Below are 27375 nucleotides of genomic sequence, written 5' to 3'. Positions count from 1 at the left end.
TCACCACCAATTTCTATTTCATGTCCATGTGTTTGGTGTGCGAACCACGTATCTCTTAGTGTAGACGATGTAGAACATCACTTGTACAGGTTTGGAATTGATAAGAATTATACTACTTGGATAAAACATGGAGAAGCTGACACCAACATTCCAACTAATTATGTTAATAATACTGGGTTTGCCTGCACCTGCATTCCAACTAATTATGATAATAATACTGGGCTTGCTGACACCAACATTCCGACAGATGCCTGTGAAACTGTAGAAATGGTAAATGTTACAAAAGACAATTTCAAAGGCGACAAGAAGTATCAACAATTTTCTTGAACTACTTAATGACGCTAAGAAGCCCCTGTATAAAGGAAGTCCTGACTTCACCAAGTTGTCTGCATTAGTACAACTACTCAACTTGAAGAGCAAGCACGGGGTATCTCATAAGTTCGTTGATGAACTTCTTAAATTATTGAAAAAGATGCTACCTGCAGATAACGAAATGGTAATGGGCTCAGGATACGAAAAGGTACATGTGTGTATCAACGACTGCATTATTTACTATAAGGATTATACAAGGATTTGGAAGCATGTCCAGTTTGTAACAAGTCAAGGTGGAAGGTGGATGAGAAGACTAATAAAACTTACATAAACACGCCCGCTAAGGTATTGTGGTACTTTCCCATTATTCCACGATTCAAGCGCCTCTTTCAATCAAAGACCACAGCAGAGAATTTAACATGGCACGCCACGAGTACCAATAAACTCGGTGTTTTACGCCACCCATCAGATTCACCAGCATGGAAAGCCATAGATGACAGGTACTCCGATACCATCAGAAGCGATCCAAGAAATCTTCGTCTAGGAATTTGCACTGATGGGGTTGACGTCCATAGAGGAAACAGAAATCACAGTGTCTGGCCTGTTTTAGCAGTCATTTACAACCTTCCACCTTGGATGTGTATGAAAATAAAATTCATCATGTTTTCCTTATTAATATCCAGAGTGCCAAGTAACAATATTGATGTGTTTTTACAGCCTTTAATTGACGATCTATCATATTTATTTGAGGTCGGGGAGCCAACATAAGATGCATATAAACAAGAAATGTAATGTGCTAAAAGTAGTCAAATAATTTATTAATTAAAATTACGCTAAACTAGATACTAAATAATACTCTAGACTCTTAAACTACTAACCGGCAAGTGTACCGGTCGACTCTAGTACAGCTAAGTAAGTCCGAATATCGAACCCACGAGACTCTATAAGTTACGTATACTAGCTAATTAGACTCGACTTACTGACACGACTATTTAATAATATTATTTAAGGGGGGAGTTTTAAACTATTTAATTAAAACATAACTAATGATTAACTAATTATTACTTAATAAACCTAATTATTAAACTAATACTTAAATAATAAACCCTAACCCTAATTAAATAAAATATAATAAACTATTAAAACACTTAGATTAACTCAGATGATGAAAATAACTACCTAGGCTAGAATCCTCAATGTTACGGCAGTCAATCAAATGGGAAACTTAAGGTATGGAACTGAGTTCATAAAATAGACCCTTGACTGAAAACCCGAACATGACCCTTGACCTTCAAGAAGACACCTGTGGATTTCTAACAAGTTTTAGGACTCACCAGTTTCATGAATTAAACTTCCTTACGGTTATTTAATAACTTATGTCTAAGTATCTTTATGACGAAAACCTACCTTACAGCGCGGAATTCAAAGATAGCAAAGCAGACTCAATTAACTTAATAGACTAAGCTGACAAAAAAATCTAGACGGACTCCTTACGAAGAACTCAATCTAGTAATCCCGACAAGCAAAGATCTATCAATAGCCTATCACCTTACAGCTTTTTAGACTATCGGCTCACTTTTATTTATTTGATTAGGTTTATTGTTTCTATGATTTTATTCGCGATTCAATCATAAACTAGTCAATAACACAAAGTAGTTGACCTAACAAAACCCTAGCCTTATGCGACAAGCAACCAAGGTAATGTGAAACAATAAATCTAAACAAACAAAACCAAATAAACATATGCATCAATCAAGTTCAACATAGCAATTTACTTAAAACATAAAATTCATAACATAAAAAATCCCAATCAAACGACAATCAAACAAAGGTTCATCATAGCCTAGGTAGCTTTAAGATCTTAGCCTAGCATCATATAATCAAAAACAAACATAACAAAATAGCAAGACATGATAAACAATAAGCAAACAAAAGATTAAAGGTGATAAAACCCGTAGTCTTCGCGTATATGTGTCTTGCGCTTCACCACTTCGATCAAAGCCTCCAAGACTTTCAATTCTCTTGAAATCAGTAGCAAAAGAGGTTTGGGGTCTGCTAAAAACGAGTATGAGGTTCAGGTTTTTTTCAGGTTTAAGTTAAAGACGTTTAAATACCCAAAACAAGGCCCAACAAGTGATAAAAAACGAAATTAAAAATCCTCCAGCTTTGCCTAGGCGCCGCGCGACGGGCTTTGGCTTCCCCGGTCACACGGCGCGGCGTGATCTACCAAGGGGGCCGGTCAGACCGGCCCGGTCTGACCGGTTCTCTGTTCTGACTCCTTCCTAACGCGTTCCGGATCTCTGTTTCGGCTCGTTTTAGCTCGTTTTTCGCCCTTTTTAATCACGATCAAATCCCGGAACCTAAGAAACATAAAAATGTTAGTAGTATACAAATATCGACTAAAAACGAATAAAAACAATTAAAATATTAATTAATATATACACAGGAAACATAAACATTTAGCATTATATCAAAATGTTTACACTACGTGCAGTTATGTTATGGACGATTAATAATTACCCTGCTCTTGGTACACTATGTGGTTGCCCTTACAGTGGATTCAAAGGTTGTGTAGTGTGTCGGGGTGACACTCAGTGTGTAAACTATGTGTTGCCCTTATGTGGTTGCCCTTACAGTGGTTGCCCTTACCGCAAAAGAGCCTATGGCAGGGGAAGAGATTACGACGAGGTCAAAAACATTAACAATGAATGGGGAAAGGGATCTGAATCCCTAAGTGAGAGTAAGAGAAAAAGGGATAACACAACGCCGCAGCCCTATTGGAAGAAGTTCAACATATGGTTCCAACGGCTCAGCTATTGGAAGTATTTACCTGTCCAACATTGTATTGATTTGATGCATGTTGAAAAGAATGTGGCAGAAAGTATTGTCGGGACGTTGCTGAACATTCCCGGTAGGACAAAAGACGGATTGGCAGCTAGAAAGGATTTGGAGTTTTTAGGGATTAAAAAGGAGTTGCAACCGAAAGCAAAAACAAGAATACAGAACTGCCTGCAGCATGCTTCACATTATCAGCACAAGAAAAAGACATGTTTCTTTAATCATTGTATAAACTGAAGGCTCCACTAGGGTATTGTTCTAACTTCTCTAGTTTGGTGAATCTTAAAGAAAGGAAGCTACAAGGCCTTAAATCACATGATTATCACATGCTTATGCGATAGTTTATGCCCCTTTCAATACGGTCCATCATGCCAGAACCAATGAGAAATGCTATAATCAGGCTTTGTTTTTTTTTTCAAGTCAATTTGTAGCAAAGAAATCATATTGTAGAAGAGCTTGATAAGATGCAGGAAGAGCAAATAGTTACACTGTGCCTGCTGGAGAAGTACTTTCCTCCATCATTTTTTGATGTCATGGTTCACTTAACCGTGCACCTTGTCAGGGAGATAAAATTATGTGGGCCACCATGCTTTCGTTGGATGTATCCCTTTGAAAGGTGTATGAAGGTTATCAAAGGGCATGTGCGAAACAAAACTTATCCAGAAGGGTGTATTGCTGAGGAGAACATTGCGGAAGAAACAATCGAGTTTCTGAGCGAATACCAAAAAAACATCAAGAGTACTGTTGGTATTCCACATGATAAGCATGATGATAATGGGGAGAAAAGTCCTGTCACATGCGCTAAATCAGTTGAAGTTTCTCCTGATCTCTTCAAGAGAGCACATTTCTATGTGCTGCAGAATACGCCTGTAATAGCGTCGTATATCGAGTAAGTATTACTAACATATATACTCTACATTATATATATATAGTGTGTGCAGTTACTGTACGCTAATGTCTTAACGTACAATAGATACGCGAGACGCTCAAAGGCAAAAAACAAAGAAAAAAACCTAAACACTCAGAAAACTTAAACGCTCAGCAAACACACCCATATATATATATATATATATATATATATTAATTCAGAATATACCGTACGTTAAGGCATTAGCGTACAGTAACTGCACCCATATATATATATATATATATATATATATATATATATATATATATATATATATAAATTCACAATATATTATACTCCTACTTGTAGACAACACAAGACCTCTTTGAAAAACCAAATGTCTGGTAAACGACAAGCATTGCAGGAGAAGGAGCATACTTTAAAGTTTGGTGATTGGTTATGCGACAAGGTAGATCAATTTATTAAGTCTTCTATAATTTTTAAAAATCTTTTATAGTTCCTGCAATGTAGGTGAAGAATCTAATCCTTGTAATGAAATTCAGGTTGAAAGAGAGCTAGCGGGCTCCCCAGGTTCTATATCGGAAACCGTAAAGTGGATTACACACGGAGCACACCGCACGTTTAGAAATACGACTTATACGACATCAACGGTTTTGAATTTCGCATAAAATCTCATGATGTTAGAGTTTAACAGAACAACGGGGTTGGTGTAGAGGCGGATGACATGCACATCAAAAAAGACGTGGTGACCTATGGACAAAACTTTTATTTTGGGGTTTTGCAAGAGATATGGGTCTTAGATTATCATACTAAAAGAATTTCGGTCTTCATGTGCCAATGGGTTGACCGTAAACATGTCAAACATGATATTCTTGGTTACACGTCGGTCGACCTAAACAAATTTGGCCACAAGGATGATCCGTTCATATTGGCCTCGCAAGCACGCCAGGTGTTTTATGTTCAAGATCAGCTGGATAGAAAAAAGCATGTTGTCCTCATGACTCCACCCAAGAATTATAGGCATTCGTATGACGACGTCCATGAGGAATCTAGTACGGTAACTTTCCCTCATGAGGGTAATACATTGCCACTTGTACAACCAAATCAACTGCTTCGTAATGAGTCCCCGGATGATTACTGGAGGCCCGGGAAAAAGCCTACAACTATTCGCAATGGAGATTGACACCGACGTCGGGGTTGTCGACCCAGCAGTTGTGTTCGTTCGGCTAGTTAGATGTAAGTATATGTTTAAATTTAGTTGTGATACACGATATCACCATTCTTTACTTTGTACTTATTAATTCAAACTAAAGAAATATTTATTGTTTTTAATACTATTACTACTTATACAGGCCGGTTTGTTGAATTCATTTCATCTTCTGGCTATTTTGGTCAATTGGTGTCAAGTTCAAACATACATCATGTTACATCGATAAAAGTCACAATTGACTTGTAGTGTATCATAGTAAGATCAATAAAGTCATTACACTCATAACTGACTCGTGCTATATCAAAGTTACATTAATACAAAGAAAGCCCAAAAATGCATCATGTTGTCTAGGGTGTTCATGGTTCGGTTGGAAACTGCGAAACCGCCCAAACCGGCCATCGGTGACAGTCATCATTTCTCGTCTGATGGTTTTGTTCCTTGAACAACCTCTATTTGGTTATGTTTCAACATAATTTTTAACAGTTGGTTTCCTACAAAACATTATCAACTCATTTTATAAAAAAAAGACCATTATGCCCTTCTTTTCACTAACCTGCATACCAAAATTGTACCCTCCATACTCAGATCTTTGACCAAAGCATCTATGGGTCTTAGACTTTGAAGAAGCCTTTGAACAAATAAAATTCAGTTTTGAAAAACACCTTCCAAACTCAATGCCATCACCAGTAACCTAATTTTAGATTTGGTGATGGCGTTGAGTTTTGGAAGGGATTTTATCAAAATTTAAGATCTTTGGGAAGTTTAAGATCTGTGGAAACCTTAGATCTTTTCTGCTTGGCCAAGTTTGGAATTCACATAACATATATTAAAGCCTATTAAATTTCAGTCACTAGTTTTATTGCAGTCAATAAAGTCTCTGTTGTTTTATAGTTAGTTGTTGAGTGTAAAACTGCATACTACCTATCAAAATGGTTTCCAAACGCTTTGGAAACGCTCACAAGCTAATATATCTTGGAAATATAAATCACGCTAGTAGTACGCTTTAAATAAACTACTCCCTCCGTCCCTCTACAAGTTTCATGGTTTGAAAAACACAAAATTTAAGAAAGTTTGAATTATTACACTTTTTTCTTAACAAATGACTATAATTCCCTTGACATATATAAAAAGACAAAATTTAAGAAACTTTGAATGATTGCATTTTAAGGGTAAATTTGTAAATTAATTAATAAAGTTTGAAAGTGGACATTTGTAATGGAATAAAATAAAAAGGAAATGTGGACACTTCCAAAGGGACGAAGGGAGTATATCTTACTAGATAGGCTACAAATCAACTTAACTACATTAAATTACTGTCTCAACTACCAAAAATTAAATTTTAGGTCTATTTTGTTATTCACTCACACTAACATCTATTTTAAAGATAATTAAAAAAAACTACATCCAATACGCTTTACATACGCTTAAACCAAAATATAATAATAACATTTACATTTAATACCAAAATATAATAATTACATTACATTAATATAGAAAAACTAATTAAAAAAAACTAACTCCTAGCATCAGATTCCATATCTGAATCTACATTCATCGGATTCTCAGCTTCTGGAGTCCTACCATCAGATTCCGTATCTGAATCCACATCCGGATTCTCTTCTGGAGTATGAGAGGGCATGATCCTCTCCCACATGCCGTCCGATGTGAAGGTGGAGTCCTTAAGCCTTTGGAGGCGAAGGTTCACCTGAGTATGGAATGCCCCATAAAGGGACACAGCTTTGAAGTCCTCTACGGAGTTCAACTCAATGTGCGCCACTTCGATTCCCGGGACTACCATATCAATGCTGAAATAGTCAGCAGTGGTGTACCCAAGCAACCTAACCATTCGGTTAAATTGTTGGTACGTGAAGGTTTGAGGGTGGACATAGTCCACAAACCTCACCCTTTGATTCTTCCGAACGGCGCCGGAAGAAAAGTGGAAAAGAATGGTGAAAAAGGTGGGGTCGTAGTAGATGGGGGCATGAGTACCCGGTTCACGTTCGATCCATGTTGAAGCCATTTTTCGAAAATTAATCGAAAGAAGGTGATTGTGGATTGTGATTGTGATTTGCTGGATTGTGATTGTGATTGTGATTGTGGATTGTGACTGGTATTTAAACACCATCGGAACCCGGCGGTACATCTCCCTAGCAATTTGAAATTGGAGGCACAAGAAACTGAAAAGACAATGATGACGTAGCCACTCGTCAAATCAACGTGTGGCCATTAATTACGTTTGGACACACTTAAAAATATTTTAGTGTGACCATTTATCACTTATAGCCACACATAATAAGTGTATTTGTGACAATAAAAAACTTAGAAAAAATAAAACTAAGATACTCTTTGGTCACACAACCTCGTATAAGTGGCCATTAATTACATTTTATACACACTTAAAAATATTTAAGTGTGACCATTTATCAATTATAGCCACACATAATAAGTGTATCTGTGACAATAAAAAACTTAGAAAAAATAAAACTAAGATACTCTTTGGTCACACAACCTCGTATAAGTGGCCATTAATTACATTTGGACACACTTAAAAATATTTAAGTGTGACCATTTGTCACTTATAGCCACACATAATAAGTGTATCTGTGACAATAAAAAACTTAGGAAAAATAAAAGTAAACTGCTCTTTGGTCACACAACCTCGTATAAGTGGCAATATATTTTAAGCGTTTTAGCCACATTACTAGTAAATAAAATGGTTGTTCGACATATTTCGCCACATTATTAAAAATGTGGCTAACAAATGTGACATTAGGTCACACAACGTAATATAAGTGGCTATATCTTTTACCTTTTAGACACATCTCTTATCAATAAAGTAGCCGCTCGTCACATTTGGCCACACTATTAAAACATGTGGCTAGTTAACTGTCACAGTTTGTGGCTAATGCATGTATTTTTGGTCACATGTATCAAAGATCAAACAAACTATGACTGTAGGTCACATTTCGCCACTAATGTGGCTAGTTTTTGTCACAGTTTTTTTCAAAGTATGGCGAAAAGTACCTGAGTAGGTATAGAATGGTCACATGAAGAATAACATGCATGGCCAAAACATTCTGGAAGGTTTTCAAACATGGTCAAAGACCTTTTAGCCACACATTTAAGCCGGAGTGTGGCAAATCGCCCGGACCATATGTGTGGCTAAAAGACGATTTTCACGTAGTGCAATCCCTCTGTTACTGTGAGATAAACCTCATGCCATATAAATATTTTTTTCGGAAGTTTTGAGTGAGTCATATGTTTCGTGTAATTTAGAACTTGTCACAGCTAATCATTTCAAGACCGCATGAAGAGTTATTTAAAGAAGAAGGTAATGTTTTCACCTTTCCCTCAAATCATTCCCCAAATCACAAAACCCAAAAACCTTCACCACTTTATCTATCTCACCGGTAAAATACAACACTGGTCTTTTACCAGCAAACCCTAAAGGACTAGAAAATGCATTCTTTCGATTTCAATTTCCTTTGCTGCATACATTTAGCAAAACCTAGGTTGCCTCCAGAACTTAAGGAGATGATTTTTTTCTTTAGCAATGAGGTGAGGAAAAAGTGGCGCCAAAACGAACAAAGGCCACCATTTTTTATAGTTTCCAAAAGCGTAATGAAAAGAAGAGCAAAAAGATATGAACGATGTTTAGACTGCAGAAACTAGTCCCACGAAGGAAGACGTAGAAAAAGTCAGACTCAGTCTCAGCATGAATATAACGAACTAATGAGGGTGAGGGCTATTAGGCTCAAAGCCGAACGATCCACTTGAGTTGGAAGTTATGTTCAGAACAGGATTGAGGAAGAACTAATCCACATCCTCGACAAAACTGGTCTTGACGATCTGACCTTAAAAGAGTCACTAGGTTTGTAAAAAAAAGTTTAGTTTTCAGCAATGGGAGAAAGAGCTAACCATCTTATGACTCTCGACAATCAATAGAAAGTTTTATTTACCATCCTCACCACCATTAACCTTAACCCTTGCATCACCAAATACCTAAATCCCTTCACACCCAAAACCAACAATTATTACCTTCTGATTTATGCAACCCTTCAAAAAGGTGGAGATTTGAACTTATTACAAGCTTATTTATCACAGGTTACGTATTGACTAAGAGTGTTCACATACATATATCACATGTATGACCAGATATAAAACTGAGTGAGAGTGAACATTATGAGAACGTGACGTTCTGCATTAACAGAAGCTCATAAAAACAAAATTGTCTTTTTATTTATCACTAGATATATTCCTATAAATTAAGGTTGGTTATTTTGTTTCTATTTTCTTGGAACTCTTTTAGGGGATGTTTAGGCTATAATCCAAGCTTGCTGTTTTTAGAGAGTATTTATAAATAGATTGCTTGAGGACAAGCAATGTTCAAGTGTGAGGATATTTGATTTACATAAAATTATGCATCTTTATAACATCAAATAATCTCTAAAAACTGCAATTTCTATCAAATAACATAGCACAGAAGGCTATTTGTCATAATAAAATACAATTTTAGGTGAAACCAAGTCCCAAACGAAGAAACAAGCGAAAAGACGAAGAAAAACGGAAGAAAACACAAGAAAAGCAAGAAACACGCCCCCATGCCTCAAGAAACACGCCCCCGTGATTTTGAATACCAGAAAAGATAAAAAAACTACAAGAAAGGACAAAAATTGGGAACAAAAGCACGAGGTCGTGCCCCTTGCCCACGGGCCTGGTCATACATGAGAAACGACAAAACAAATCTGCCACATGTCATAATAAAACACGGGGGCGTGCCTACGTAAGCACGGGGCCGTGCTTCTCACTCCAGATTGCCTATAAATAGTGGCTCATGTTGCACTCATTTGGTGTGCCTTGAAGAGAGTTCTATCCGGTTTTCACTTATCAAAACACCCACTAACACTCATATTGAAGATCTAGTGAAGAGTTAGAAGGCTTGGAGACCATCATCATTATCCATCATCATCATCATTAAGAAGGAAGATTCATCCACATTTGGTTAGATTGTTCTAGTTTAATCATGTGTTTGTTATCATCATCCATTCTAATGTTCATAACTATGCTCATTATGAGCTAAACTCCATTTACCATTTAAATCTATGAAGAAGCTTTGTTTTACTTGTAATTATATAAAACATGTGGTTTAGTCTAGTAAAGTACATGGTTATTTTGCAATTAGCTTTTGATGAGAAATGTTTCACCATCTTAAATCAACAATTCAAAGTTGGTGATTGTGAATTCTATTGGCAATCATTCATGATCGATTCATGTTCTTGAAAGATAGAAATACTTTGATAAATTATCGAAACATGGATCCTTATATTGTATTTAGAAATGATTAGATATAAGTTATGATCTATTGCTCTAAGTATTGGTAATCCGAAAATGGCTTTGCTTAGGATATCATGCTAGTTAAAGAAATCATATGTTAATGGAATGTGTAAGTATAACCTACTTAAATCAACCAAGGGGAGGTTGTGTGAGTTAACTACAACCACCCGAAGTTGTTAGAATTGGTATTTGAGAAATCGGAGTCAATCATAATCTTTCTACTTTACGAAACTACTTGCCAACTTAAATTGACATTCTCGAGGTAGCATGACATTAGGAAAGGGTCGACTTTAAAATGCACATGCTACTCCCTTTTTGTCATAGATGCTCGCTTAGAAATGAGGAGCTATCTATCATATATTACTACGGCAAGTTTTACCACATGTTTACGTATTAATTATCAATGATAAAATGGAGTGGATTCTTGATCTTAGATGATAACCTTCATATAATTGAATTACTTGTTTAGAATCTCTTGTCTTGGTCACCTATATATTATTTTTAAGTATATATATTTTATAAAAGTTTAAAAATTAACCTCAAAATGATTAAAACCTCCGATTAAAGTAAAACGAATATTCATTATTAGAAACATTTGTGTCCACGGATCGATACTTGGTTCTTACCAATACTATTCTACATATACGATAGGTACACTTGCCTATTTTGTGTGCGTTTAGTCGTTGTAGAAATCATTCTTATAAATTTAAAACACGATCTTGTGCAAAAGCTAAATATCCAATCCATCATATTTTACAAGCCACACTCGCACACGCATCAGTGATATTGCATACTTATTTAGACTAAACGTTTTATACTTGAGTCTTAAACCACAAATGTTATTGTATACTTTACTTAAATAAATGCTCGATTTGGTGTTCTATGTTTACATGCTTATATGCTAATGTGTTTACCGCTTTTGGTTGGTTGATTCATAAATCCGAAGCTATTTGGTATTCTCTTATAGCAAGGTGTCGTTAATGTATTCTTATTAACGATTTCATATAAATCCGAAGCTATTTGGTATTCTCTTATAGTAAGGTGTCATTAATGCATTCTTATTAACGATTTCATATAAATCCGAAGCTATTTGGTATTCTCTCATAGCAAGGTGTCGTTAATGTATTCTTATTAACGATTTCATTATCTAAATTGTTGCTATTATTTATTGTTTTGTATACAAGTTGTGGAATTTCCTATTACATACTTATTGTTCAAAACTATGAAATTGTTCACCAACCTTTGTGTTGACAAATTCTATTTTATGCAATGTTACAGGTTTGAATTTAGGTTGACTCGAGAACTTGAAGAAAAACGTTGTCAAGACTATAGGATATTAGCAAAACGAACGATATATTCTTTACTATGTTTGAAATCGGTTATTGTGTGAACAAGTTATGTGATGTGTTATGATTTTATGAATTTAAATGAGTTGATTAAATATTGTCACTTTAATAGTGTCTTGTGTTTTGGGCAATCCGTTGCACCCCGGCATGTTTCGCCGCCTTTGGTCGGGGTGTGACAGTATGTAGCCACGGGTGATACTGATTGACGCGGACCAAGCCCTTATGAATGCGTTTAATATAAAGTCGTTATTTGATTTTTAACTAATATATCTTACCATTACGTTTTTCAGGAGTATTTCGCTTACGAGAGTCAACTTGAACAATTTTACAGTGAGCCAATGTACCGGTTACCTATTGACAGGTCGGATTATGGAGGCCAGTCGTCTTCTTCATACCACATAAGTCAAGCTTGCCCCGCCCCGCCTAAACAATTGTATTTTAGATTGACGTAATTCTGTATAAAAGTTGGAATATCGTTATACATATTTCTGTATATAGACTCACATATTTCTGTAAAAAGTTGTAGAACGAGTGGGTGTTTGTTTGTATGATAATAATAATAGTAGTAGTAATAAAAATAATAATGAATAAATAATAATAATAATAATATTACGTAATAACAATAATAATAATACATAATATTAATAACAATAATATATAATATACAATAATAATAAAGAATAACAATAATAATAATAATTATAATAAATAAATAAATTCACATCTACACATGGCCCTTTTAATAAAACGGGAGTTAAAAGGGACCTATATATCGCTTATAGCGCTATACGTGACATATAGGTCCCCTTTTAACCTCCCTTTTGTTAAAATGGGCCATGTATGGGGTTAAAGGGGACCTATATGCCGCATATAACATATACGCGACATATAAGGGCCCTTTTAACCCCCCCTCTTGTTAAAAGGGCCATGTATGGATGTGAATATTATTATTAATTCATTATTATTATTATTACTACTACTACTACTACCACCGTTATATCTTATTATTATTATTATTATTGTTATTATTATAATTTAATTATTACAATATTTATTATTATTTAATTATCAAAAATGGAGGACGAGCTGGAGATGGAGATGGAGATGGAGATTGAGCATGAGCATGAGCAGGGCCAGGTGCCGAATCTGGTAGAGGGTGACGATATACTAGTTGGGTACCCATATCTACAGTTTCAGGCTTATACCGACCATTCCCATAGGTATCTGCGCCTCTAACAGATGACACCGCGCTACAACACTGTCATCAGTTGATCATTTTTAGTGGCTTGTGACGTATGAGATCGAGCGGTCGAGTACGTTACACCATCGTACCACCTCCACCTACTTTTGATCATGAGACAAGCACGTTGGGCGTTAGACGCGGATGGGACGACGATGTGGACGACGACGGTCAGGGATCGGGCGTCAGACGCAAGGCCGACGACCACGTTGATGTTCACGATGCGACATTTACAGCCCCGACATCGATAACACGCTGTTTCTATAGTTTGAATATATTTGTTTTAGTTTGTACAAACTCGATGTTTTGTATATAATAATGTTTCGATTTGATGTATATATGTGTTTATTGTTATGGTAAAAAAATTTTGTTATAAAAACACATCTTTTTAAACAAAATTATTATATAAAAATAATAAAAAAAAGAAAAAAAAAATTAAAACATAAAACATAAAAACAGAGAAAAAAACATAAAAAATTAAAATAAAAAACATAATAAGACCAAATTTGTGGGATTTTTTAGAAAAACCCCAACCCCATGATACCCCTTGAAAATACCAAATTAAAACCCCTACTACAGTGGACCAGCCTACCAATCATAATCATACCAAAATAAATGTTTCCATATATGGTAGTCATGCAACAATAACATGTGCATATTATTATTTTCTCATGTTTTAACTTTAAGTAGCCCATATGTGATATATAATAGTCATGCAACAACATGTGCAGATTTAAGAAATTTCATTAGAAGGAAGAGGACAAGCTCTGAAGAGAAAGTAAAGGAAGGTATACGAAACCATAGCAAAGTTGGTTGCATTTGTCTTAAGTAAACTCTTTGTTTTTAATGATTGGAATAATTGGACTCCACTTTCTAACCTTTATTTGTTTTCTTAATTTCACTATTAAAGCCCAATACTTCTTACAGTTGCATGTTATTTCCATGTGTAGCGCATCAAAATAAAATCGGTGTGGCAAGCATTCACTCATTTGAAACTAGCTACATCATCATTTAGCCAACTAGGTTTGTCGGGTAATGGGTCAAAATGGCCGTTTTTTACGGATAAAAGTTGGACTGGCTCTACATTTTGCCCAAAATTGTTTATCTGGTTACACACGATAACTTTTTAATTTTTATACGGGTCAAAGTTGGCTTGACCAGAAATACATTTTGCCTATTATTGTTTCATACTTATTTTGCTCATGTATGATACATACATACGTGCCAACATATATCGTCAGGACCTGGCGAGGTTGTGATGACGTAACATTATTTTAGTCAACATCGGGTAAACACCTTATATCTTCAGCAGCTGCAGCTGCAGCTGCAGCTGCAGCTGAGCATGATTTGTGTTTTTTTTACTCTAAGAGATTATTTTATCACCCAATGTTAGGTTTCTATCAACTTTATATTGCTTTCTTTCAGTGGTGTGGAAATAAACAAATAGTTTACAGGTTGCTAGGTTATTTAGACTTTGGGGGTATGGTATACATGCTTTTTAACTATATTTAGGTGTTGTTTGTTTTTTTTAAAAGGTTTCTGCAGCCTCTTTTGTCTGTGTCGCGTAGACCACGCGCAGACATTGCTATCTGAAGAATGTTTGTTTTATCGAAGACGTTTAATTAAAAGATGTATGCGCAAGCTCTTCTTGGTGCATCCAATTCTGATATCTATAAAGGTCTGCAGAAGGTTAAAACACCAAACCCAACCAACACCCGCTGTCCACCACCCCCACCCACCGTTCCCGCCACCACCCAACACCATCACCACTACCCGTCGTTCGCCACCACCACCATATACTCCCACCACCCACCCACCGTTTACCACCACCATCGTCCATCACCACCCACCGTCTGCAACTACCACCGGCCACCACCCACCACCACCGTCTACCACCATCGTTCACCATTGCTATCAACCACCACCACCACCGCCACCACCCATCATTCGCCATCACCACCATATACTCCCACCACCCACCCACCGTTTGCCACCACCATCGTACATCACCACCCATCGTCTGCCACTACCACCGTCCACCACCCACCACCGCCTACCACCATCGTTCACCACCGCTATCTACCACCACTACCACTATCACCATTCAGCACCACCATCACCCACTACCACAGTTCTTAAACCACCACCAGTTTATTTTAGCAATCTATAGACGTTAAAAAACAAAAAGTGTTCTTCTTGCAGACTGCAAAGATTTGGTCCACCTCCTCTACAGATGTCTGTAGATGTGGTCCGCAGACTGCAGATATTTTACCCCTGAAAAAAACAAGCAGCACCTTACAAACTTTGGTTCAATAGACTTTGTAATAAAAGTTTCACATATATACTTTTTGGTCCCTCAAGTTAGTTTTACATATTACATTTTGACCCGTTAACTCTGGTAATAAGACTTTTGTTCTTTCAACTTGCATATTTACTTTTTGACCCCTCAACTTTAGTAATGAAACTTTTGCCACCAAACTTTTACCATAGCGAATTAAATCGATACCACTTGGATTCGTGCGACGTACCCGCCACAACGCATGATAACTTTCGAACATATAATGCATTTTTTTGAACATGTAATACATTCAACCCGCTACAACGTAACACACAAGTAAAAATATTTGTTACTATTAATTGGATGTAACTAGTTGTAATATCATTTATTAAACGGAATTTCTTGTTCATGTTCGTTCATTATTAAACGAACAAACATTAACGAACTTTCAACCGAATGTTACACGAACTGTTGCTGAACTTTGGTTCGTTTAATTACAGCCCTATACATAAGAAATACATTAGCTTAAATATAGACTGATTAGATATATTTGCTTAGATATAGATATATTAAATTGTTGCGCGTCATAAAACAAGACGGTCTAAAAATAATTAAAAATGCAAAAGAGGCTTTTAGACAAATGTTACGTGATATATTTAGCTCGAACAAAAGATATTGTAGATAACAAAACTTTTGTAAAGAAGCAAATTCATTTGCTTAGGTCCGACTAGGGACGTACCTACAAGGCTACAAGAGGGAATTCAACATGTAACATGTTTGAAAAAGGTATGTAGTAAAAAGAAAGATTAATCCAATATCATGGTACTCTTGAAGGTCGTAATGGCGATTCAATAAGGAATTCACTCTATTGAGTTGGGCATTATCAAACAAATAACTGGTATGTTTATTGTTTTCAACACCTCAATAACTACTATATCAGGAGATTATTATCCCATAAGTCCTTTAGTATTAGCAATTTACTTTTAGTGTGTAACAAAAGGAGTTGTCATTTAGAGGCAAACGTACAGTTGATATGATTTCAAAGACGAAAGAAAAACTTCAAAAATATTCAAAGAAATGCCCCTGTTTATTACTTGTGCCGATGCATTGGGACCCTGTTTAAATGTATCGGCATACATATTACGCTAGCTTATTAAGGTGTGACATCAATCTAGTATTTAGTTATACAAATGAGTGGCTAACCGAGGCTTCGGGACAACAACTAACGGGAACTTCCTTTGCGTAGTCAAGCCATGCACCTCTTCCATATCTATATCTTCGATCTTCATATTGTCAGGTAAATTCCAATTAAACCCGTGCAATAAGTTCCCAAGTAATGACCTCATCATCTTCAATCCAAGGTTATAACCCGGGCACATCCTCCGACCCGATCCAAATGGTAACAACTCAAAATGCCGGCCTTCATTCGAGCTCTATGCTCCTCCAACACATGATCATAAAACCTATCCAATCTCTTAAACAAAGCCTTCATCCTCTTCACATACCCTTGAATATCCATAAACCTTAGCCATGGCATCCAATCCCCAATAACTAACACTCCACTCAACTCGAACACTTCATCCAACATCTTTTGAAACTCATCAAGTCTCACGATCTCCTTCTCGTCCACTGACTCACTATAGTACGTACGGCCCATAACAATCCTACTAATCACACTTAGATTCGCACGTGACACATGGTCTTTTAGCACGATAGGATCTCCCGAAAACTTGTGTAGCCGAGAGAGAAAACTTTGCATTTCTTCATCACGAATGTATTGGGAAGAACCAAGCCTAGTTGAGCTAAAAACCTCATCAAGAAATATTTTCCTGCCTTGTCTCCAATAAGGTCCATAAGGAGACCATGTGATATTGCGATAGTTATACGTTAAATACTTCCCGGATGCAGTTGGTGGGCGAGAGGCAAAAATACGGTCATGGGTCCTCAAGAACTGCTTAGCCATCTCTGGGGATGATGCAACTACAACCGGAGTCGAACCGAACTTGAGGTACATGAGTTTGCCATATGTTTGGGACAATTGGTGTAGAGATTGGTGAAGGAGAGGGCCAATGAGGTTAAGGTTGCCAATGAGAGGCCATGGTTGAGGGCCTGGGGGGAAGTTTTTACGGCCATGATGGTTGTTTAGTAACTTAAATATTATAAGTAGAGAGATTAAAGTGGCTAGAATAAGCCATGAAAGAGATTCCATTGTTGCTGGTGTGGATGAAGTTGGATCATTCTAGCTAGAGGGTATTTATAATGGAAAATTACCAAACTGTCAATGTACCAACATTTTTCACCAAAAAAATCATTTGAATATATTTTAGAAATGGTAAGTTTTCGAGACCTTGTATATAACTTTTTCAATTATCTGTCTTTTAATTTTCATAGGTTGTGATAAATATTATTATAAATTTATTTAACATAAGTTTAAAAATGATGAGGTTTAACGTGAGAGTGACAAGTGATAAAAATTATAAATTTTTTTATTAAATATAATATATTTATTCTTTTTATAATTGTTTACCAAAAAATTCGGGTGTCGCTCTCTAATTTCCCTAACATCCCCCCCCCCAACACACACACACACACACACACAACGGCACCACCGGAATGCTTCATTTTTGAATGGTGAAATTCTATACGTTTAACCCGTTTAAGTTTAAAAAAATAATAATAATAAGCGGGTCATAGGTCTCATTGAACCCGGATGGGCCTTAAATGGGTACAACATCTCATTTATTGGTGAAATTCTTTCATCACCAAACAATAATTTTCGCGAGACATGAGTTTCACTAAACCCGGATATCCCTTAAACGAATTATAACATATCATTTATTTGTTAAACCTTTCATCATACCCTAATTTAATCTCTCTACATAATCTCCGTCGTTGGTCTATCCTCTCCATCACTGGTTAACTTCTTATTACCACCCACTATTGTCAACATCCCCTCTCATGCATCAACCACCATCGTCACCTATTTAATTAACCACCCATTCTTTGTTAGATTTCTCTATAATCGGCAAATAAACACTGGTTAATCGGCTACCGGTTCAGATCTGGTCTCACCTTATCTTTTGTTTAATTATGAAACCATATCTGGATCAACTTGTTTTCATCTTAATCATTCATACTACCACCATGCCAACCTTGATTCTATGCCTATAGTGGGTGTTATTGGTGGCGGATTACTAATTGTGTTGTCTTAAATTTATAAAAGCATGCCTGACTTAGTTTATAATCTTAAAAATCTCTGAACAAACCCGTGTAAATGTGCGTTAATTTAAAATTTAAATAACAGCTCATCAACAAAATCGAACATAAATGAACATATATGAACAGACGTAAAGGAACACAAACAAACATAAACGGATATAAACAAACACACTTAAATGAACACATATGAATAAGTATAAAACATTAAGCAGATGATTCATTTAATACTTTATTTTAAACTAAATATATAAAAAAAATGTAACCAAACATAATTAAAATAGGTTTAGATATATTATAAATTTTCTTCTAAGTTAAAAACAAAAAATATATATATATAATACAATAGTAATTATAATATAAAAAAACCATACTATTTGCGTTTCACAATAATTAATTTGTTAAAAAGCTAGGGTGACTGTGTATCACAATAATTAATTTGACATGTGAGACTACTTGGAAATATTATAAAAAGAAAAAGAAAGCGAACAATAATTGAAGAATTTATTTGTTTCCAAAGAGATGGGCAGAGAAACGATGGGTCTTACTATCGACATCACCCAAAAATTAAAACACTCACTCACTATGCGGCGTATTGGCCGATATGAGGCGTATCAGAGGTTTTGTCCTATTATGTCCAAAGGTTTTGTCTTATTATGTTTGTATTCTATACGCGGCGTATTGATCGATCCGCGGCATATTGAGTACAGTCAACCTGGGACTATCAAATCATGTCATACATCGTACATGATACGCCGCCTATCGGCCGATACGCGACAGATCAAGTCAATAATTTGATTTTGGTCACATCCGTCTCCCTTTCTCTACATAAACATATATGTAGAGAAAGGGAGACGGATGTGACCAAAATCAAATTATTGACTTGATCTGTCGCGTATCGGCCGATAGGCGGCGTATCATGTACGATGTATGACATGATTTGATAGTCCCAGGTTGACTGTACTCAATATGCCGCGGATCGATCAATACGCCGCGTATAGAATACAAACATAATAATTTGATTTTGGTCACATCCGTCTCCCTTTCTCTACATATATCGTGTCTTCCCAGACTAATGTGCATATTTGTGTTTTGTGTTTGTTAAAATATAATGGATTTATATGATATTTTGTTTGGTGACGGGAACGACGAGCAGTCGGGCTACGAACACAACGATCAGCCGGAGCAGTCGGGCTTGCCAGATTTGAATGAACTTCATGACTCGAACCATGAGCCGGGGTATGGAAATATCAAGCAGTACGACTTACCAAATCCTGACCAGGTTATTTAGTGTATTTATATACTACAATAGCGCGTTAGTTATATTTTAAATATTATACGTTGCCTTGCCAACATTTTTATCAGGGTTATATCATATACGGAGGTAGTCACCCTTCGTGGCCCGAGGATAATAGGACATCGTCGAATACATATGAGGCCAGAGTCGAGGAGTCTTATGGTCAGTATTACGGAATTCAAATTCGTACCAGCGGTTACATGTAGACGGTCCGTATTACGGAACTCAAATTCGTACCAGTTACCTTTAGGAGAGCAACCATACATGTCAAGACAAGTCATGAGCAACGTAGTTGATGGCATTCAAGAGGCTCACGGCGAAGGAGGCGATGAGGATGTTAATGATGATGATGATGATGGTGATCGTTACATACGGGAGACGACATTTTCTTATGTAACTAATAATGTATAACCCATATTTTTTTAAAAAAATAATTACTATTATTCTTTTTCAACACGTTACTAAATATTATTTTATTAACATTGCTTGATTTCAGTATTTTGATTTTGTTGCTGAGTTGGTGGATTGGGTTAAGAAGACAGGACGTAAGCATGGTTGTGTTATCTCAGTCCAACGTTCAAGGAACAGAAGTGTTGAACTTGTATGCAATCGAGGTGGGGAACAAAAACTCAAGGCAACGGTGAGGCATACCGGGAGTATTAAAAGGGGTTGTCCATGTAAACTTGTCGGTAGGTACAACGCGCCAGGTGGTTGTTGGAAGCTAGAGGTTGTCAACGAGACGCACAACCACGATCCCGTTTTGTTTGAGGAGGGGCACCCGGCACTAAGGAAACTGACCGACGATGAAATTGATATGGTTGCGGCGTTGCATAGGCAGGGTCTGAGGCCTGCTAAAATTAAGTCAGCCATAAAGAAACGTTTTCCCGGTAACAAATGTATTACTAGGGATATATACAACGTCGTGAAGCTTGTTGATGACCAAGATAAAATTGGTGACACCCCCATGCATGTACTTGTTGTTAGAATATTATTATTTTGTAAAACTCTTTTTAATATTTATTATTTTGAATATATATTATTTTGTTTTATTATATATAAAATATATATATTCTGTAAGATTTAATAAGAATATTATTTATAATATCATTTTATTATATTAATTTTATTATAATTATGATGTTTAATAAGAATCCTTGTAATATTTATTAATTTTTTGTTGAACCCAACGTAGGTACTTGAAAACTTTCTTCAAACTCATGGGTTTACCTTTTATACATGGGAGAATCATTCCATCAATAGGCCGGAGAATGTTTTCTTTTGTCACGAGAAGTTGCATACCATGTGACGTGTGTTCCCAGATTTATTGCTGATTGACACGACGTACAACACCAACATGTACAGGTGGCCATTTGTTCAGTTTGTTGGTGTGACGTCGACATCAAAGTATTTCTGTATTGCGCACACGGTTATCTTTAGGGAGCATGCTCGTCGATTGTAGGGAGCCGCGTGTCATCCTGACTGACAAGGACCAAGCCTTGATGAAATCCTGTGAAAAAGTCTTTCCCAATGCTACCAAAAACCTTTGTAGGTGGCACATCTTCCAGAACATACAGAAAAAACATAAGAGTCTTTTTCAGACAGATATCTTTGAGTCCTTCTCTTACTGGTGGAAAGTACTCTACTCGTCGCCAACAAAATCTATGTTCGAGTACAACTGCGGTCAAATGGAAGCAACGTTAGCTGGACACGGCAGACATGGTAAAATGCTTTTTTTGTTATGTCCCGTATGTACACATGATTTTAGATTCTAGTTGTATATTGCCTAAAATGTTTTTTTTATTATTTGTTTGTAGAGGCTTGGTATTATATTCGCGATAACTGGTTGGTACCCTACAAAGAGAAGTTCGTGTCCTGCTGGATTGACGGCCGACTAAACTTCGGCGAGCATACAAAAAACAGAGTAGAGGGCCAGCACGCAAACTTGAAGAGATACCTTGCGAGGCTGAACAATTCGCTGGATTCTATTGCGGCATTTGCCCTTGAAGTGGTGAATTCCCAAATGGAAGAAATCGGTGCAACCCTTGAAGACTCCCGTATTATGATCAAGAAGTACCACAAGTTGACTTTGTTTGAAAAGCTACATAATAGGGTGTCACTTTTTTCTATCGCTAAACTTGACAAAGAGCTGACTTTGCTTTACACATTGCAAGATACGGGAGCGGGGTGCGACCACCGGTTACAAACATCATGGGGCTTGTCGTGTACTTGTAAGCTTAACTGGTACACTATAACAATATACGTATTCCATTAAAAGACATAGACCCCTTTTGGAGGAAGCTCGATTTCAGTCCGGCGTTTGTTCGACACGAAGAACCAGACTATGAAGCGGAACTGGAAGATGTGAAAAAACAAGTTCTAGGACTAAACAACCGAATGCAAAAAAAAAGTCTATTCTCAAAGATAATGTCTGTTCTTCCTGGGAAATCAAACAAGGAGGAGTCTGAGAAACGAGAGGACCCTAGGGGGCGTCCAAATCTAAACCAACAAGCCAAGAAAAGAGAAACCCCTAGATAGAGCTCGTACTCCCCCTCCCCGTCAACTGATCCCCACAGACACAGCTCGTACTCCCCGTCCCCGTCAACTGATCCACACAGACACAACTCCTACGCCCCATCCCCGTCTTTTGATCCCCACAGACATAGCTCCTACGCCCCCTCCCCGTCTTTTGATCCCCACAGACACAACTTCTACGCCCCCTCCCTGTCACGGGAACCAACACCCGAAACCCCCACCCATTCGTTGTCGCTTTCCCAGTCTCAGGCCCGGTTTAAGATACCTAAACCACCGAAACGCTCATCTAAAAATCAAGAGATTCCAACCGACCTTGGTTTTCCATTACTGCGTGACCCAAAGGACGTCCCAATCATAGAACGTTATAGGCACATAATTCCCACCTGGGCATACCCGTTCATTTCAGGAATAACAGATGTAAAGCCATATGGTAATTACGGTTTCAGAGCAATCGATGTCGGCTTAGGCATGCGTCAAATGAACTGGAATGAGGTCAGAGCAAGCATGAGGAATGAGATAGACACTAACAAATTGTGGTGGAGGCACAGGTTGAAATACATTAGCTTAATTATAGACTGATTAGATATATTTGCTTAGATATAGATATATTAAATTGTTGCGCGTCATAAAACAAGACGGTCTAAAAATGATTAAAAATGCAAAAGAGGCTTTTAGACAAATGTTACGTGATATAATTAGCTCGAACAAAAGATATTGTAGATAACAAAACTTTTGTAAAGAAGCAAATTCATTTGCTTAGGTCCGACTAGGGACGTACCTACAAGGCTACAAGAGGGAATTCAACATGTAACATGTTTGAAAAAGGTATGTAGTAAAAAGAAAGATTAATCCAATATCATGGTACTCTTGAAGGTCGTAATGGCGATTCAATAAGGAATTCACTCTATTGAGTTGGGCATTATCAAACAAATAACTGGTATGTTTATTGTTTTCAACACCTCAATAACTACTATATCAGGAGATTATTATCCCATAAGTCCTTTAGTATTAGCAATTTACTTTTAGTGTGTAACAAAAGGAGTTGTCATTTAGAGGCAAACGTACAGTTGATATGATTTCAAAGACGAAAGAAAAACTTCAAAAATATTCAAAGAAATGCCCCTGTTTATTACTTGTGCCGATGCATTGGGACCCTGTTTAAATGTATCGGCATACATATTACGCTAGTTTATTAAGGTGTGACATCAATCTAGTATTTAGTTATACAAATGAGTGGCTAACCGAGGCTTCGGGACAACAACTAACGGGAACTTCCTTTGCGTAGTCAAGCCATGCACCTCTTCCATATCTATATCTTCGATCTTCATATTGTCAGGTAAATTCCAATTAAACCCGTGCAATAAGTTCCCAAGTAATGACCTCATCATCTTCAATCCAAGGTTATAACCCGGGCACATCCTCCGACCCGATCCAAATGGTAACAACTCAAAATGCTGGCCTTTAACATCGATGACCCTACCCAAAAACCTCTCGGGTCGGAAACTCTCTGCGTCCTCCCAAAAATCTGAGTCTCGCCCCATGCTCCATGTGTTGATGAAAACCGCCGTGCCTTTTGCGATATCATAACCTGCCACTTTGCAATCTTCAAGGGCTAAATGTGGTGCTAGTAAGGGAACCACTGGGTGCAACCTCATGCTTTCTTTTAGAAATAGATTTATGAACGGGAGATTCGGGAAATCGGTCTCTTGGACCCATCTTTCTCTACCAATAACCCTATCAAGCTCGTCGGTTGCCTTCTTCATTAGATGAGGCTGTTTGATTAGCTCAGACATCACCCATTCCACAGTTGTTGAGGCTGTATCAGTTCCACCAGCTATCAGATCCTGTATGTAACATATATGATTAGGTTTTTATATATCACTGAATATTCTCATTTGATTAGGTTTAATTTCTTAATGATTATTCTCGTTGTACTCCTATAAATAGTTAATCATCAACGCATAATAAGTTGCATGGTTCTCATAGTTCTATAAATGTGTTCGTATTTTCCTGCATAATTATCTGTAACTCGGGAACTAATATATGTACGCGTAAATCCCTTAGATATATAATTCTACAAAATAGAGCCACGGCATTTCTACACTTCAACAGGAATCTATTCATGCAAGAGCTGGTAATCTTAATTAATACGAAGAAAGAAAGTTATGATTTATACAGCTGATTGATAATCCAGCTGCAAAAGAACAAGAGTGGCAAAGCGTTCAACATGGGCTGGAGAAAAACAACCCAAACTAGCTGACAACTCAAGAAGTTCAATCAATAGTTAGATATATCCACTACATCCAATTGGATATAGCAATAAATATTAAGATGCTAACAACAGGGTTGTTATCATAGAGGCCCCTGCCAGGACAGTCTCGTGAGTAAATCAAATAAGGATTTAGGCCTCCAGTTTTATAGGGTCTCAATTTAAAATAGAGGTTTGTATTATGGGTTTTTTCTAGAATTAATAATTCAATTATGGGCCACACGTTAAAGAGGAATGTCACGTACCCATTATCACTGCATATTATCATATATATATATATATATATATAAAAAGAAAAGTAAAAGCCTCTGCATTTTAGTTATTTATTTAATTTTAAGCTTCTGAACGCGTTGAGTCACCCCCTGCCTACACGTGGCCTCAGTCAAAAGAAGGGTACCCCTTAATAATTACACAACATTGGGAGTTTTATTTGGTTTGTCTGTATAGCAGCATCTCAGGGTATTTTGATCAATCTCAACTCCTGCGTGTGTTAAATGTCGTATAATTGCAATCATTTTTTGTGAAATGAAAGTTTGTTTTCTTAGTTAAAAAAAAAGAGTTTGTTTTCTTAGTTAAAAAAAAGAAGATAATTCTATGGACGATCTTTGATCTAATTCCATGTACGTTTTTCATAACAGAACTTCCATACTCACTCGTGGTTTCTTTTGAACTATTCGAATATAGATTTGGAGTAGCACCGATTATTTACTTAATTTAAAAATGATTAGTACACATCCCAAAAGGATTATCCGAGGAATTGTACCTGAATAAACGCCTTGACGCCATCAGGATCGAGCTTGACCTCGAGATTAGGATCATCAGCCAACTTTATCAACAAGTCCACCATATCTTTCACTACAAAACCGTCCCCTACAGCCTTCATTCGAGCTCTATGCTCCTCCAACACATGATCATAAAACCTATCCAATCTCTTAAACAAAGCCTTCATCCTCTTCACATACCCTTGAATATCCATAAACCTTAGCCATGGCATCCAATCCCCAATAACTAACACTCCACTCAACTCGAACACTTCATCCAACATCTTTTGAAACTCATCAAGTCTCACGATCTCCTTCTCGTCCACTGACTCACTATAGTACGTACGGCCCATAACAATCCTACTAATCACACTTAGATTCGCACGTGACACATGGTCTTTTAGCACGATAGGATCTCCCGAAAACTTGTGTAGCCGAGAGAGAAAACTTTGCATTTCTTCATCACGAATGTATTGGGAAGAACCAAGCCTAGTTGAGCTAAAAACCTCATCAAGAAATATTTTCCTGCCTTGTCTCCAATAAGGTCCATAAGGAGACCATGTGATATTGCGATAGTTATACGTTAAATACTTCCCGGATGCAGTTGGTGGGCGAGAGGCAAAAATACGGTCATGGGTCCTCAAGAACTGCTTAGCCATCTCTGGGGATGATGCAACTACAACCGGAGTCGAACCGAACTTGAGGTACATGAGTTTGCCATATGTTTGGGACAATTGGTGTAGAGATTGGTGAAGGAGAGGGCCAATGAGGTTAAGGTTGCCAATGAGAGGCCATGGTTGAGGGCCTGGGGGGAAGTTTTTACGGCCATGATGGTTGTTTAGTAACTTAAATATTATAAGTAGAGAGATTAAAGTGGCTAGAATAAGCCATGAAAGAGATTCCATTGTTGCTGGTGTGGATGAAGTTGGATCATTCTAGCTAGAGGGTATTTATAATGGAAAATTACCAAACTGTCAATGTACCAACATTTTTCACCAAAAAAATCATTTGAATATATTTTAGAAATGGTAAGTTTTCGAGACCTTGTATATAACTTTTTCAATTATCTGTCTTTTAATTTTCATAGGTTGTGATAAATATTATTATAAATTTATTTAACATAAGTTTAAAAATGATGAGGTTTAACGTGAGAGTGACAAGTGATAAAAATTATAAATTTTTTTATTAAATATAATATATTTATTCTTTTTATAATTGTTTACCAAAAAATTCGGGTGTCGCTCTCTAATTTCCCTAACATCCCCCCCCCCAACACACACACACACACACACACAACGGCACCACCGGAATGCTTCATTTTTGAATGGTGAAATTCTATACGTTTAACCCGTTTAAGTTTAAAAAAATAATAATAATAAGCGGGTCATAGGTCTCATTGAACCCGGATGGGCCTTAAATGGGTACAACATCTCATTTATTGGTGAAATTCTTTCATCACCAAACAATAATTTTCGCGAGACATGAGTTTCACCAAACCCGGATATCCCTTAAACGAATTATAACATATCATTTATTTGTTAAACCTTTCATCATACCCTAATTTAACCTCTCTACATAGTCTCCGTCGTCGGTCTATCCTCACCATCACTGGTTAACTTCTTATTACCACCCACTATTGTCAACATCCCCTCTCATGCATCAACCACCATCGTCACCTATTTAATTAACCACCCATTCTTTGTTAGATTTCTCTATAATCGGCAAATAAACACTGGTTAATCGGCTACCGGTTCAGATCTGGTCTCACCTTATCTTTTGTTTAATTATGAAACCATATCTGGATCAACTTGTTTTCATCTTAATCATTCATACTACCACCATGCCAACCTTGATTCCATGCCTATAGTGGGTGT

The 27375-nt window shown here is 36.8% G+C and overlaps 1 protein-coding gene and 1 pseudogene across 1 annotated transcript; both read right to left on the bottom strand.

Annotated features, from left to right (window-relative positions):
• Positions 1 to 16777: 16777 nt before the first annotated feature.
• On the bottom strand, positions 16778 to 17665 carry LOC143581537 (flavonoid 3'-monooxygenase pseudogene; annotated as a pseudogene).
• Positions 17666 to 23578: 5913 nt separating this feature from the next.
• LOC143581530 (trimethyltridecatetraene synthase-like) lies at positions 23579 to 26436 on the bottom strand. Its single transcript, XM_077064295.1, has 2 exons — positions 25504 to 26436; positions 23579 to 24315 (listed from the first exon to the last, which is right to left on the bottom strand). Exons 1-2 carry the CDS (start codon positions 26404 to 26406, stop codon positions 23689 to 23691), a joined length of 1530 nt encoding a protein of 509 aa, XP_076920410.1. The 5' UTR covers positions 26407 to 26436; the 3' UTR covers positions 23579 to 23688.
• Positions 26437 to 27375: the final 939 nt, after the last annotated feature.

The sequence above is a fragment of the Bidens hawaiensis genome, unplaced genomic scaffold, assembly GCF_021521415.1.
Source record: "Bidens hawaiensis isolate Kalapana, Puna unplaced genomic scaffold, B.hawaiensis_p1.1 tig00031093_1, whole genome shotgun sequence".
In the NCBI taxonomy this organism is placed as follows: domain Eukaryota; kingdom Viridiplantae; phylum Streptophyta; class Magnoliopsida; order Asterales; family Asteraceae; genus Bidens; species Bidens hawaiensis.
The sequence above is the reverse complement of the archived record's forward strand: the minus strand, read 5'-3'. Positions and strand labels throughout refer to the sequence as shown.

What these genes read in the sequence shown, in the direction of transcription:
- LOC143581530 (XM_077064295.1), bottom strand. Translation starts at nt 26,406, where the DNA reads ATGGAATCTCTTTCATGGCTTATTCTAGCCACTTTAATCTCTCTACTT. An exon ending in GCGTCAAGGCGTTTATTCAG is followed by an intron (nt 24,316 to 25,503) that starts GTACAATTCCTC and finishes TGTTACATACAG; the next exon opens with GATCTGATAGCTGGTGGAAC.